This window comes from Heteronotia binoei, chromosome 1 (assembly GCF_032191835.1).
Source record: "Heteronotia binoei isolate CCM8104 ecotype False Entrance Well chromosome 1, APGP_CSIRO_Hbin_v1, whole genome shotgun sequence".
In the NCBI taxonomy this organism is placed as follows: Eukaryota; Metazoa; Chordata; class Lepidosauria; order Squamata; family Gekkonidae; genus Heteronotia; species Heteronotia binoei.
The window spans coordinates 139,670,873-139,684,013 of NC_083223.1; the positions used below are offsets into that span (position 1 = coordinate 139,670,873).

Sequence of the window (13,141 nt, forward strand, 5' to 3'; positions counted from 1 at the left end):
ATGGATATGCTGATCCCAGACTGTTCAAGAAGACGATGACTGCAGATTTATACCCCACCCTTCTCTCTGAATCAGAGACTCAGAGTGGCTTACAATCTCCTATATCTTCTCCCCCCACAACAGACACCCTGTGAAGTGGGTGGAGCTGAGAGGGCTCTCACAGCAGCTGCCCTTTCAAGGACAACTGCAATAGCTATGGCTAACCCAAGGCCATTCCATCAGCTGTAGGTGGAAGAGTGGGGAATCAAACCGAATCAAAGTCCGCACACTTAACCACTACACCAAAATGGCTGTCTCTTCTTCAAGGGCTTTGAAGGTCAGAACCAGAACCTTGACTATTTTTAGATGTCAGCTTTTTCTTCAAACCTGGCGCTTTCCTGAGTTTTGTACAAAAATCATCCCTGTCTATCCCTGATCACATAGTGGATTTTTTTATTCAAACACTATGGCAGGGGTGGCCAAACTGGCTTGGGAGCCCCATGTGGCTCTTTCACACACACTGTGTGGTTCTCAAAGCACCCACCACCCCATCAGCTCACTTGGAGAATGTAGCCCTCAGACATCTGATATTTATTCTATGTGGTCCTTACGTTAAGCAAGTTTGGCCATCTCTGCTCATGACTTGAGTTCGATCCCAGCGGAAGCTGGTTCAGGTACCTGGCTCCAGGTTGACTCACTTTCCATCCTTGTGAGGTCGGTAAAATGAGTACCCAGCTTGCTGGGGGGAAAGTGTAGATGACTGGGGAAGGCAATGGCAAATCATCCCGTAAAAAGTCTGCCATGAAAACGTTGTGAAAGCAACGTCACCCCAGAGTCGAAAAACACTGGTGCTTGCACAGGGGACTACCTTTACCTTTTAAACCCACTAGCCACAGACAGAAATGTTTATCAGATTATCTGGCAAACATATTTGTAAAAGGCATTTTAGAGGAGTTTTGCAGGGATTGTGCTATTTCTGAGGAAAAATAGCTTTGTTAATGATCACTCCAATAGTTAGCCAATCTCTGACCAATGGATCTTTTTGTTTTATTTTATATTTTGGTTCTGGTTCCAAGGGTTTAAAAAAAAATGGAAGTAGGTGGGGAAATGGTTTTAATCACTGGTCTTTGAGGAAATTAAACTTTTAGTTGACAGCAATTCTTTTTCTAGTTTTCTTTAAAAAGAAGGAATGGTGTCAGAGCATGAGTAGATGCAGTCCTAGGCATGTGTCTATGGATCCAGGGCAGGCTGGATAACAATGTTCTTAAAATAACAAATTGTATAAGAAAATATGAATTTTTAAAATTCTAAACTTAAAAAAAATTAATTTAGTAATCCCCTTAAAGTGAACTTTTAAGACTCTTACGAAGATTTATTTTAGAAGTAAAAACATTAACTTTTGCCATATGGCACAATTCTTAATGTATATTATGGCTTGATATTGGGGCTCATGACTGGCAAGTAATCATGGGTGTTGCTTTTACTAGTAACTCAACTCTTGCTTCTGGTTGTGGTGTATTAGGGCAGGGCAGCTAAATAACAAAGGAAAACTAAAGCAGAAAGGGACACGGGGAAGAAGCACCACCTTTTAGCCTTGTTTCTAACCAGTGCCTCTCTATGAAATTCCGTGACGACAGTTTATAAATGGTCAACAAATCATCAATGTTACATATTTCTGAAAATATTAAGTTAAATATTTAAGAACTCATGGTACACTCCCTGATTTTCTATATACTGCGAAGTATGAAACCACTTTTTCTAGAGTTATAGACATTTATTAGTATGCACGTTTATTTAAGCATCAAAATAATGAAAACTTGTGATTTAAATCAATACTTTAAATTGGCCTTTTGTTCTTGTAGATGTAAGCCATGATTTAAGTAGCTGATTTAAGCCAATCTACCCTGAAACAGAACATGGAAAGGCTGGAACTGATGTGCAGATATGGGAAGCTGGAGGGGCTAGCAGATTCCAAAAGGAAGCCTTCAAAAAAATTATTGGTTATTTTTTAAAGGCTGGGCTTCACGCCTAGGCACTTAATGGCTTGCACACAGCTAGCTGCATTTTTTTCACTCCATAGTTTTGTAAAAGTGGCTATGGAATGATGCCCTTGGAGAATAGGGGCAGGATTGCTTTCTTAATAACCTTAGGAACCTTTTGTAGTAAGCATTTGTCTGGTTCACTTGTCTTTTAACTCTAGTCCAGCAGTTCCCAGCCTTTTCAGTATGGTGACCTGCAAGCCCAAATTTTTTTGGAATGCTGACCTAGCCAAGTCTGGCCTAAGGTTTTTTTTGCACCCTAGACAAACTACGACCTTGGCATCATCCAGCTTAGCATTCCATTTTTACAGTGGCTAGCCAGATATTTCTGAGAAACCAACAAACATTGCATAAAAGGCGCAGCTGCCCCAGTATGAACCCCAAGCAAGTGGCATTCTGATGTACATAAGCTTTACATATTGAGGTTACATTCCACTCTTTGACCACCCTCTCCTTCTCCATTACACCCTCTAATTACCCCTAAGATTCTACAAAACTCGTTCTACTTGATCAGCATGTATAAGCAGTGAATATATGAAATGGAAGATACAGTTTCCAGAGTCAGATCTTGGTTTCCAAAATACAAAAGAGCAATGGAAAGGTCAGGATGGCCCATTAGGGAAGGAAGGCCTGCAACCCATGACCTACTTTTGGGTCCTGACCCACAGCTTGGGAAATACTGATGATCTTGTTTCAGTACCTCCTGTAAGAACAGCTTTAAGACGCAGTGTGTGCTTTACTTTTACTTTGTCTCCAGTAGAGGGCAATATAAAATGCAAAAGGTAACCTAGGCCCGTCATATCATATAGGTCTATAACAAAAGCATGTGCTGCCTGAAGCTGTTGTTCAGTGCCAAATCACCTATGAACCACATTCTCAGCCATTGTAGGATGAGCCATACCTATAGTTCTTAACAAAAAAGTTAACATTAAAATTGAGTGTTGCTAAAATGTTCGTATTAGAAGTCATTTTCAATCAGAAAGAAGAGCCCCGTGGCGCAGCGTTAAAGCTGCAGTACTGCAGTCCTAAGCTCTGCTCACAACCTGAGTTCGATCCCCGGTGGAAACTGGATTTTCAGCTAGCCGGCTCGAGGCTGACTCAGCCTTCCATCCTTCTGAGGTTGGTAAAATGAGTAACCAGCTTGCTGGGGGAAAAGTGTAGATGACTGGGGAAAGCAACGTCACCCGAGTCGGAAACAACTGGTGCTTGCACGGGGGACCTTTCCTTTTCAATCAAAAAGCCAAGTGCAAGGCTTGTTGTTGCTCTCACTGGTAGCTTTGGTTCTGTACCTCCCCTGCCCCCCCAAAAAACATAAGCAGGTGAGCAAAAGCTAACATTACTAGTTTTCCCCCACTGAAATACTGGCCGGTATCCAGTTGCACATCCTGAAGATTTGGGTGGGGTAGGTAAAGAGTGGTATATCCCAAAGCTTCAGAATAGATTTGTCTAAAAATTGCTGACTTGGACAGAATATTAAGTTGTTCAAGGCCTACTCCACTGTACAGTGATGTCACTGAGAACACAATGAGGCCTAGATGATATCCCTATCTCCCTGACAGAGGGCTAGTATATATTATTGGCTTAATTATGCCCTAGAATGTTGCTTGAGGACCATCTGATACACTAGGTTCCTGGAAATTTTTATTTATATCACCCTTCCTCCTATTGCAGAATTCAAAAGGTTCAAAGTTGTTATAATGTGTCTTCCAACCATGTGCTAGAAATTATAGTGTTTTGAGGCCTTCTGGTCCTTTGAGGGGAGGGAAGAGATGAAACTTCAGAACAGTGTGTAGCACTACAGAATTTGACATGCAGGGTGATCCTAGACATACAGAAACCCATGAGTGTATGTAGTTGAAGTAGGGATAGTAACCTCCATTTGGGACTTGGGGTCCCCTGAAATTACAGCTCATCTCCAAACTACAGGGATAAGTTCCCCTGCAGAAAATGGATACTTTGAAGGGTAGTCTCTATGGCACTGTACCCCACTGAGGGCCCAATATTCCCCAGGCTCCATTCCCAAATCTCCAGGATTTTCCCAACCTGGATCTGGCAACCCTATCCCTCCCACACACACACTGGTAGCTATGGGGGACCTGGCAACCATATGTAAGCAGCAATGAATATTGCATATTTGACACAGTGAATCAAGAAGAAATACCCCTATCCCCCCACTTTTCAGAATTCTGTTCAAGGCATGGAATGGCATCAGTATTATTGAGAAGCATAGACCAGCCAGTCCTAATTAAAAGAGCTTTGGGGGGTAAGGCTATTTCTTATTTTTTAAGAAAACAGGCAGGATACCAATACCATACGTAATATACAACAGGGCATCCAAAGACTTGTGAAAAACACCTAAAGACCATCAATGCAATACAATGACTATACAGGCACATGTTCAGAACATCAATAATTTAATAACAAAAAACTGTGAAAAGTTAAATCTTCAAACTAGGTGGAGTAAAGGTGAAGAACTGCAGCAGGTTTCAGGTTTTAGCACCTTGAGAAAGAGTCCTTAAAGTGTTAAGACAGAGAGTGCATTGATAATGGGTAAGGAATGATGTGTCTGTGTAACCACAAAAAACTTGCTCTCCCACTCTCTCACAGGAAGGAAAAGTTCTTTAAACACAAAGTTGTTCAGTGAATTCACAGTTTTATAGTGAACTATGAAATGGAAGTGATGAGATAGGCTGAAGAATTCCAAGGCAATCATATTGCAAGTCCAAAGGCACTGACAATACAGTACATAGTCTTGTTTTCCCATCTCACTGTGCAGGTTCCTACAGGAAAGAACATTCAGAATTAGGATGGCTTATATTGTAACATTGTTGCTAAATTCAAGCCCAGGGTAATTTTATATCACAGAAATAACTTCAGAACAGCACCCAGCTGAGACGCTTATCTGATCTGTGCTGTTCCCATATTCAGGCATGTTCTATTGTTTCACAGAAACCCTGTGATACTATAGGGGCAATAAAGAAAGAAGTTACTTATAATAACAAGCATGTCTTACCCTATAATAAGTATTGGAATCATATTTGTTACCATAGTATTCTTGTAGAGAATACTTGCTAGCTTGCACAAATATAATGTGAAACATGTCAATAATAAATTAAGAGAAAGTATTAAAACAGTCACATACCATCAGCAGAGTTGTCCCAGAAACAAGAGCTTGCTGTGTGAAGTCCAGCACCATTCTTTTGCATAATCACACATGTCACTGTAAATTGCAGAAGACATATTGCTTGTTAGAAAGGGGATATGTCCACTCCATGAGCTACACAAACGTATTTTAGCTTTAAAGAGGAAGATATGGTAATCTTTAACTTTCATGACCTTCAAGGATAACATAAAGCAACTAATTAATTGTTGCCCATCTCCCCTCTTCTACTTTTCATTTGCACTTGAATGTTCAGTTTATTTGAAATTTACTATCAAATCAATAATGTACTCAATGTAGAAATATATTAACTTACCAACATACTTAAAAGGTTTTGCCAGCTTTGTTAGCTGACTTAGAATTTGCTCTACAACACTGGTAGTCCATTGGTTCACTTTGCTGTGCAAATATGCATTGCCACCTATGGTGCCTTCTATAGCCTACAAATAAGAAGCCGAAAGCATTATTCACCCACTCTTCTACTCGCCAGCACTTTTAAAAATCAACATTAAAGTGAACAGGCTTTCTCCAGCTAATCTGAGAAGCACCTGAGCTGCTCTGTCATTCCTCATGGTTTCACCCTCAGCTCTCTTCAAAGCTTCAAGAAGAAAGGAGAAACTTAGCTAGAAATTTCACTGTCTTAAATTTATCCTGGCAAATCTAAATAGTAGGAGCTAGAGCAGCACTGCTGTAGTTAATAAAAAAATGAGCCAATGAAGTTCAATGTACTATATCACCAAAACGACACATGAGTTCTCTAAGACTCAGCAGCGGCAAAAAATGCTTGTGAATGAAGGCCCAACATGAAACTGCCCAAATTAACCTTCACCTAAGGAAATGCATTTAGCCACCCCATCCTATCCTGTGGTTTAATGGATTCCACACTTTGCAGACAAAGCCTCATCATAAGGCAGCCTTGTGTGTATGTACACTCATAGACTGGTAAATGAAGATGTTTATCAAACACGTACCAATTTTGGCTTCATTTTGTTTTTTCTAAAAATTCTAACCCTAGAAACAATACAGGATCTAAACATACCAGAGCCTGGTAAGCATTTTAAGATGGTAACTATGAAGGGCATGTAGCACAAATAAGCTATCAGTAACTTTGCTTCATAATGGAATGAACTTTATATTTTGTTATTCATCCTATTCAGTGCATGCTGGTAAGTTTCTTATAACTTTCACTACTTGTCATGGAGGTTGCCACAACAGAAGTTCAGTAAACAAGATACAAGAGTCCTGGCAACACTTCACCGGAATCCAGTTGCCTTAAGCTCACTTAACCACATTGATGAAAGCTCCATTGCAAACCTTACCTGGATTGCAATGAAACAAATAGGGGTCAGATTCAACCCAGAGGGATGGCGTGAAATAATAATTTTAAAATCCAGTAACTTGGATCTCCATTTACTTTCTTCAGCTTTACACTTTGAATTAAGAACCCTGTACACATGAAGCTGAGAGTCACGTGGCACAGAGTGGTAAAGCTGCAGTACTGCAGTTGAAGCTCTCTGCTCACAACCTGAGTTCAATCTCGGCAGAAGCTGGGTTCAGGTAGCTGGCTCAAGGTTGACTCAGCCCTTCATCCTTCTGAGGTCAGTAAAATGAGTTGCTGGGGGAAAGTGTAGATGACTGGGGAAGGCCATGGCAAACCACCCCATAAAAACATCATGATGCGACGTCACCCCAGAGTCAGAAATGACTTGTGCTTGCACAGGGGGCTACCTTAACCTTTTCTCCGGTGGCTTGGTCAATGGGTTGGCCCAAACTACTGGGTATAGGCTCCTCCTCCTCATCACAGGGTCAGGTCTTCCAATCAATCTGGGGAGGGGAATGGCCTATACTTTCCATCCTCGTCAGTGTGTTCCGGCCCTACAAGAAGCCGGACGGCTCAACTTTTGTGTGCTAAAAGAAAGTGCGTTGGATCCAGACAGAGGAGATACAGAGAGGCCGGGAGTGTAGGGGTTGGTCCCCAACCACACTGGCACGAGGGCAAGACACCACGGGCTACTCATGAGTAGACCCAACTGACAAAGGTGGCAGAGCCCAGCAACGCTCCGTTCCCTCGCTCACGCAACAGGAACAGAGTGGGGAAACCAGCACAGGAGCCAAGTGGTCCTGGAAACTGTGGCGCGGTAAGTCGCAACGCAGCGGGAAGGAATCCTTCACAGACAGGGACGCCGGCAGAAGCCCTGGGGAGGCCTTAGGGACCAATGTGGCACAGGCCCGGCATAGTGGAGCCCAGTGCTGTGTCGCGTAAGCACATCACAGTGGGGAGAGTCCTATTCACGCTCAAGAGCCCCGGGTGCTTCGTTAAGCCAGAGGGTGAACAGGCGCCACCAGAGAGCGAGGGGGAAGGAGAGGTCTTGGTGACCAGCAGGGGGCATTGTGGAGGCAGACTGCCTTCCATCTTGGGGCCCCTTCCCGCCCTTTTTCTTACTGCCTTCTACTTTCACTTTTGTTTTCAGTGAGGCACGGAGGCAACAAAATGGCGGCTAGTTCTAAAGGCAATTCCCCCAGTGAGTTTGAACTGCCTCTCTTCTCAGGGGCCTTAGCCTCTCAGCAGGCACAAGAGACACAGAATCCTGATCTCTCTCGGGACGATGCCAAAGCAAACTTGCTTCAGTGGCTTAAGAATGAGATGTTAAAAGAACTGGGGTAGGACCTCTTGCAGCAGCTGGGCTCTTCTGCTTCTTCAGCCCTGAGGAAGAGACAACAAAGGCGGAAAAGAGACAGAGATTCCAGTCCTAATGATCTCTTTGAAAGGCAACCTAAGCGCAGAATTAATCTGTGTTTAGACTTGCCTTTGCCTAGTTCGGTAGAGGAGTCTGAGTGTTCTGACCAGCTTTCTGATAGGGAGGAAGGGGAACTCTCAGAAGACGAGGAGCAGTCCTCTACAGTCCAATCTAGGCCTTTTCCTCTCGAATACTATTCTAGGCTACTCCCCAAAGGTTCTATGAACCCTTAATTTTGTGGCAACTCCCAAAGAGAAGGAGTTGGACCCTGAGCTGCCCACAGGTTCAGGAGAGATGATGCCTAAGCTGAGTAGCTCTCAAACAGGGATTCCTTTACCGGCTTCCTTTTTTGCCATGGTTAAAGCAGAATGGGAGTGCCTGGCCACCCAACAGGTGTTCTCTAAGCTTTATTCCTTAATTCCACAGGCCACCAAGAGACTAAAACTGCCAGTGGTAGATGATCCTGTAACTCGTCTTATCTCCAATTCAGTCCTACCTATGGACACAGATGGCCTACTTAAGGACTCATGTGATAGGAGAATAGAGCAGGCTTAACGCAAGGAATTTGAGGCGTCCGCCTAGGCCGTTAATGCTTCCACGACAACCTCACTGTTTGCCAGAGCTATGTGCACCTGGGCAAATAACAGCGGCAGCGGATAGTGGGGCCCCTAAAGAGTTTAAGGACGAGTTAAAGAAGATTGCCCTGTCTGCTGTGTTGAGACCGGACCCTTCCTTTATTCCGAAAGTCAACTCCGTTTTTCATAGATCGCAGGAGTTAGTGCTTCCAAATCTTTGCCCTAATCCCAAATCTCCTCGTGAGAGGGAGTTGCACTGTTTAGACGTGAAGCGGGCGCTTAGTTATTACATTGAGCTTATGAAAGACTGGAGAAAATCTGATTCGATGTTTGTGTCTTTCCGTAAAGTGTCCCAGGAGCAGAAGGTCTCCACCTCCTCTCTGAGTAGACGGTTGAGGGAATGCATTGTGTTGGCTTATAAAGCCCAAGGTCAGGTCCCTCCAGAGGGGATTACAGCACACTCCTTGAGAGGTGCTGCCACATCTGCAGTGTATAGGTCTTTCCCTTCACTGGAAGTAAGGCCGCGACATGGAAATCAGTACATATCTTTACCAAACACTATAAGGAAGATAAGTGGGCATCAGCAGAGGCTGCCTTTGGGAGGCATGTGCTACAGCATGCACTTTAAACAGGGAAGCCGGTCCTGCCCTGGGATGTACAGTTTTGATACGTCCCAGTAGTTCGGACCGACCTACTGACCAGGCCACCAGAGAACGGGAGATTTGTATCACTTACCGTGAAGCTTCCTTCTCGGTGGATTGGCAGTGGGTTGGTCCGGCCTGCCCTTTGTGTTAGTGGTTGAGTGGCTTCCTGGGTTTTGGAGATGGATCCTGGAGCTTATGCTCATATTTGGGGTAAGTTACTGTACTGTGGTTTGTTGTTCTATGGTCAATTGTCCTTTTGTATGGTGCAGTTGAGCATAATAAAGTTTGTTCTTGTTTTTCATCGATTGTGGAGTATGATTAACGGGGAGGATTGGGGAGTTTATTCCCTATAGGGGGAGTTGCAGCTTGGAAACAACTGACAAGGATGGAAGGTATAGGCCACTCACCCCCCGGATCGATTGGAAGACCCGACCCTGTGACGAGGAGGAGGAGCCTATACCCAGGAGTTCGGACCGACCCACTGCCAGTCCACCGAGAAGGAAGCTTCATGGTTAGTGATACAAATCTTCTGTTTACACATGAAGCTGCCTTATACAGAATGAAACCCTGCATCTATCAAGGTCAGTAGTGTCTACTGTGAGTGGGAGCAGCTCTCTCCAAGGTCTCAGGTGGAAGTCTCTAGCATTACTTCATCTAACCCCTTTACCTGAAGATGCTAGGGACTGAACCTCTATGCCATTCTGCATGCAAAACAGTTATGCTACCACAGTCCTCCTGCTCTCTTTCCCCGCCCCACCCCTGGTAGCATTATGGTTAAAGAGTGTTCACTTTGGGCACAGTGGCCTTGGGCTGAACACTGAACCCCTGCTCAGGCTACAAACCTCATCTTGAACCACTGCCTCCTTAGCATAACCTATCTGACGGAATTGTCATGTGGAGGGCAGTATGGACCTCTTCCATCTAGAAAAGTCTCTCTCAGCTCCTTGGAGGAAGTAATATAAACATAGGAATAAATGTGCATATTCTCACAGAACATGCAACTCCCACTTCTCTCTTGATATTTCCAGTGCAATCGCACAGATCTGGACAGAATTCCATTAGAAAACTCATATAAAACTGTTGGAAAACTGGTAGCACACTTATGCTAGCTGCTATATCTCCTGTAAGAAGTTGTTTTATTACAGCACAGTGTAATGGGAACTCCACACAACTCGTCAGTTTAGAAACATGTTTTATCTTTTTAAAGTGAACTACTGTTGGGGAATCTATAGCTAATTTAATACTACATATAAAATTACATTCTTGGTGAAATGCAGCAAAAATATTTTCCTACCTCTTTTATGATGTTGCTAACTTCATCCACAATAAATGCAGTCTTTGAAAAAACACAAATTAAATGTCAATCAAATGTACTATTTGGACCATGAACAGCAGACAAAGAAAGATAATTCCTGAAAGCTGTAATGCTGTAAACATTTATCAGATCTTACCTGTTTCTAAACACTTATCACCTTCATTCTGCTTTAGATTACCTATTTCTAAACGCTTATCACCTTGTTTTTGCTTAACTGGCCATAGGACCACACAAGGCTCTTTCACCACAACACCACCCAGTAACTACAGTGGAATCTTAAACAGAGAATTGACTTTAAAGGACTTAGAAGGGTGTAACATTTCTTAGGATTGCACTGTTAAGCATTTATAGAAGCGAATCCCAAAGAAAGATTAAATATCTAAATTCAAATAGGATGAGGATGACAGTCACATATATGCACTTGGGGAACACAAGAAAGATCACTGCCACTCCCTTTCACAACTCCTTCCCCATGATTTTACCCCTAAACTCCAGGGATCTTAACAGTCCAATCTCCCCTTTTCCCCTCACATGTTTACAAATTCCATTCCTTCTGGAACACTTTCAGTTCTCATCAGGTTGTTCCCTCCAGCCATGTAGAAGTTTCTTTTTCTTTTTTAGAGATGAGCAGCATTGCTGCTTTTATGACCCCAACAGGGCACTACCAGTTATTACTAAGAACAATTACTTTAAAGCAGAGGTCCCCAACATGGTGCCCATGGGCATCACAGCACCCACCATCTTTTTTTTTGTGCCCACCAAGTTATTTTAGAAAGTGGCAATGCCAGGAGGGGCTTTTGCCCAGAAGGCTTCTGATTGGTTGTGGAGATAAAAAGGCATTATACTAAGCAGCACTTATGTTTAAAATGTTAAGGAGTTACTATTTAAGTTATATATAACCTCACTCTTTTAAACATTTTTTAGTTGGCTCCACTTTGAGTGGCAGCCAGTTTTTGCAATTGTGCCCACCACCCTATGTTAGATTTCCAAAGGTGCCCACAGACTCAAAAAGGCTGGGGAACCATGCTTTAAAACAATGTCCCCATTCTTTCTATTTTCCCTTATCACTGGGTGTTTTGTTTTTGCCATCAAGTCGCAGTAAACTTATGGTGACCCCAAAGGGTTTTCAAGGCAAGAGACGCTCGGCGATAGTTTGCCACTGCTTGCCTCTGAACTTCTTTGCTGATACCCCATCCAAATATCAACCATGACGAACCGTGTTTAGCTTCCAACATTTGACGAGATCCGCCGATTCTGCGATATCGAGGCCAGGGTTCATCATTGGGAAGATTATTTTGCAGAGACCTTCCCAGTAGGGCAACATATTGCAACAAGCAGTGGCATCTCTTTAACATATCATCAAAGTAATATGGAAGAAGCAGTGCTACTGGGGAAGTTAGTTTTTGCCAACAGGACTCACTAGTCACAACTCCAAAACTCCGGGAGAAAAATGACACGTTATCAGTGCCCATTATGGGACCCGCAGGGGACGCGGAGCAACAATGGGAGGAGGGCGGGGACCGGTTTCTAGTCTCTGCGGCGCTCTCCCATAGCAACGCCAGTTGCTGAGAACAAAGGGACGGACATACTCGCCGCCTCTTCTCTCCCAGCCACCCGACAGAGCTAGGGGAAAGGGGAACTGTCACCTTGGGGAACCGTTATACCTCCTCTGCAGTCTGGAGCTCGTCCATCTTCGTTCTTCCCCTTCAGCTCCGCCTCCACCGCACCGTAGCCGGACCCAACCTCCTCGTTCTTCCGCGCGAGCGGTGATCCACGCACGCGCAGTACGTCTGCCTAAGCACTTCCCATTGTTTTTTTTCACTAGGCAACTACGCAGTCCCAGCCCTCGGCTCCAAGCCAATCAGATGCGGCAAGTTAAACTTCCCGGAAACGTTGCTACTTCCTCGCGTCATCGGAATGTTCTGCTTCCGCATCCTACGTGATAGGGCAGAATGATAGGGCGGAATATCGTTAGCCGTTCTTTTTGACGTCATCGTCGCGACGAAGCTGTTGCAAATAGACCCAGGCACGTTCTCACTGTTTGCGCTTGCGTATTGAAGACTGTCCTGCGTTTAGTATCGGGGTGGCCACACTTGTTTAACATAAGAGCTACATAGAATAAACGTCGGATGTTTGAGAGCTGCAAGAGAGGGAGGGAGGAAAATAGATGGGGAGGGAGTAGGGTTGTCAATCCCCAGGTGGAGGCAGGGGTTCCCCCAGTTTGGAGGCCCTTCCCCCTCTTCAGGGTCATCAGAAAATGGGTGGGGGGGAGGGAAATGTCTGCTGGGCACTTCATTATTCCCTATGGAGACCAGGTCCCACAGGGTATAATGGGGAATTGATTCTCAGGTATCTAGGGCTCTGGGGGCCCCTGTTTTTTGAGGTACAGGCACCACATTTGCAGCATAGCATCCAGTGTCTCTCCCCAAAATACCCTCCAAGTTTCAAAAGGATTAGACCAGGGGTCCAATTCTATGAGTCCCAAAAGAAGGTGACCTTATCCTTCATTATTTCCAATAGAGGAAAGGCATTTAAAAGGTGTGCACTCCCTTTCAATGTGAATGAACTCCCGCAATTATGCTTGTCACAGCTTTACTCCTGGCTCCACCCTCAATGTCTGGCTCCACCCCAAAGTCCCCAGATATTTCTTAAATTGGACTTGGCAACCCTAGGAGGGAGAGGTAGAAGAAG

General features: G+C 44.1%; 1 protein-coding gene across 2 annotated transcripts; it reads right to left on the reverse strand.

The window, feature by feature from the left end:
• Nucleotides 1–4,415: 4,415 nt before the first annotated feature.
• DYNLT1 (dynein light chain Tctex-type 1) lies at nucleotides 4,416–12,410 on the reverse strand. Of its 2 annotated transcripts, XM_060241484.1 has the most exons (5): nucleotides 12,115–12,410; nucleotides 10,430–10,471; nucleotides 5,495–5,618; nucleotides 5,161–5,238; nucleotides 4,416–4,798 (listed from the first exon to the last, which is right to left on the reverse strand). In XM_060241484.1, exons 1-5 carry the CDS (start codon nucleotides 12,139–12,141, stop codon nucleotides 4,728–4,730), a joined length of 342 nt encoding a protein of 113 aa, XP_060097467.1. In that variant the 5' UTR covers nucleotides 12,142–12,410; the 3' UTR covers nucleotides 4,416–4,727. The 2 variants fall into 2 exon arrangements, with proteins under 2 accessions (XP_060097467.1, XP_060097477.1); XM_060241494.1 differs by lacking the exon at nucleotides 10,430–10,471 and having other exon boundaries at nucleotides 12,115–12,296.
• Between the last annotated feature and the right edge of the window lie 731 nt (nucleotides 12,411–13,141).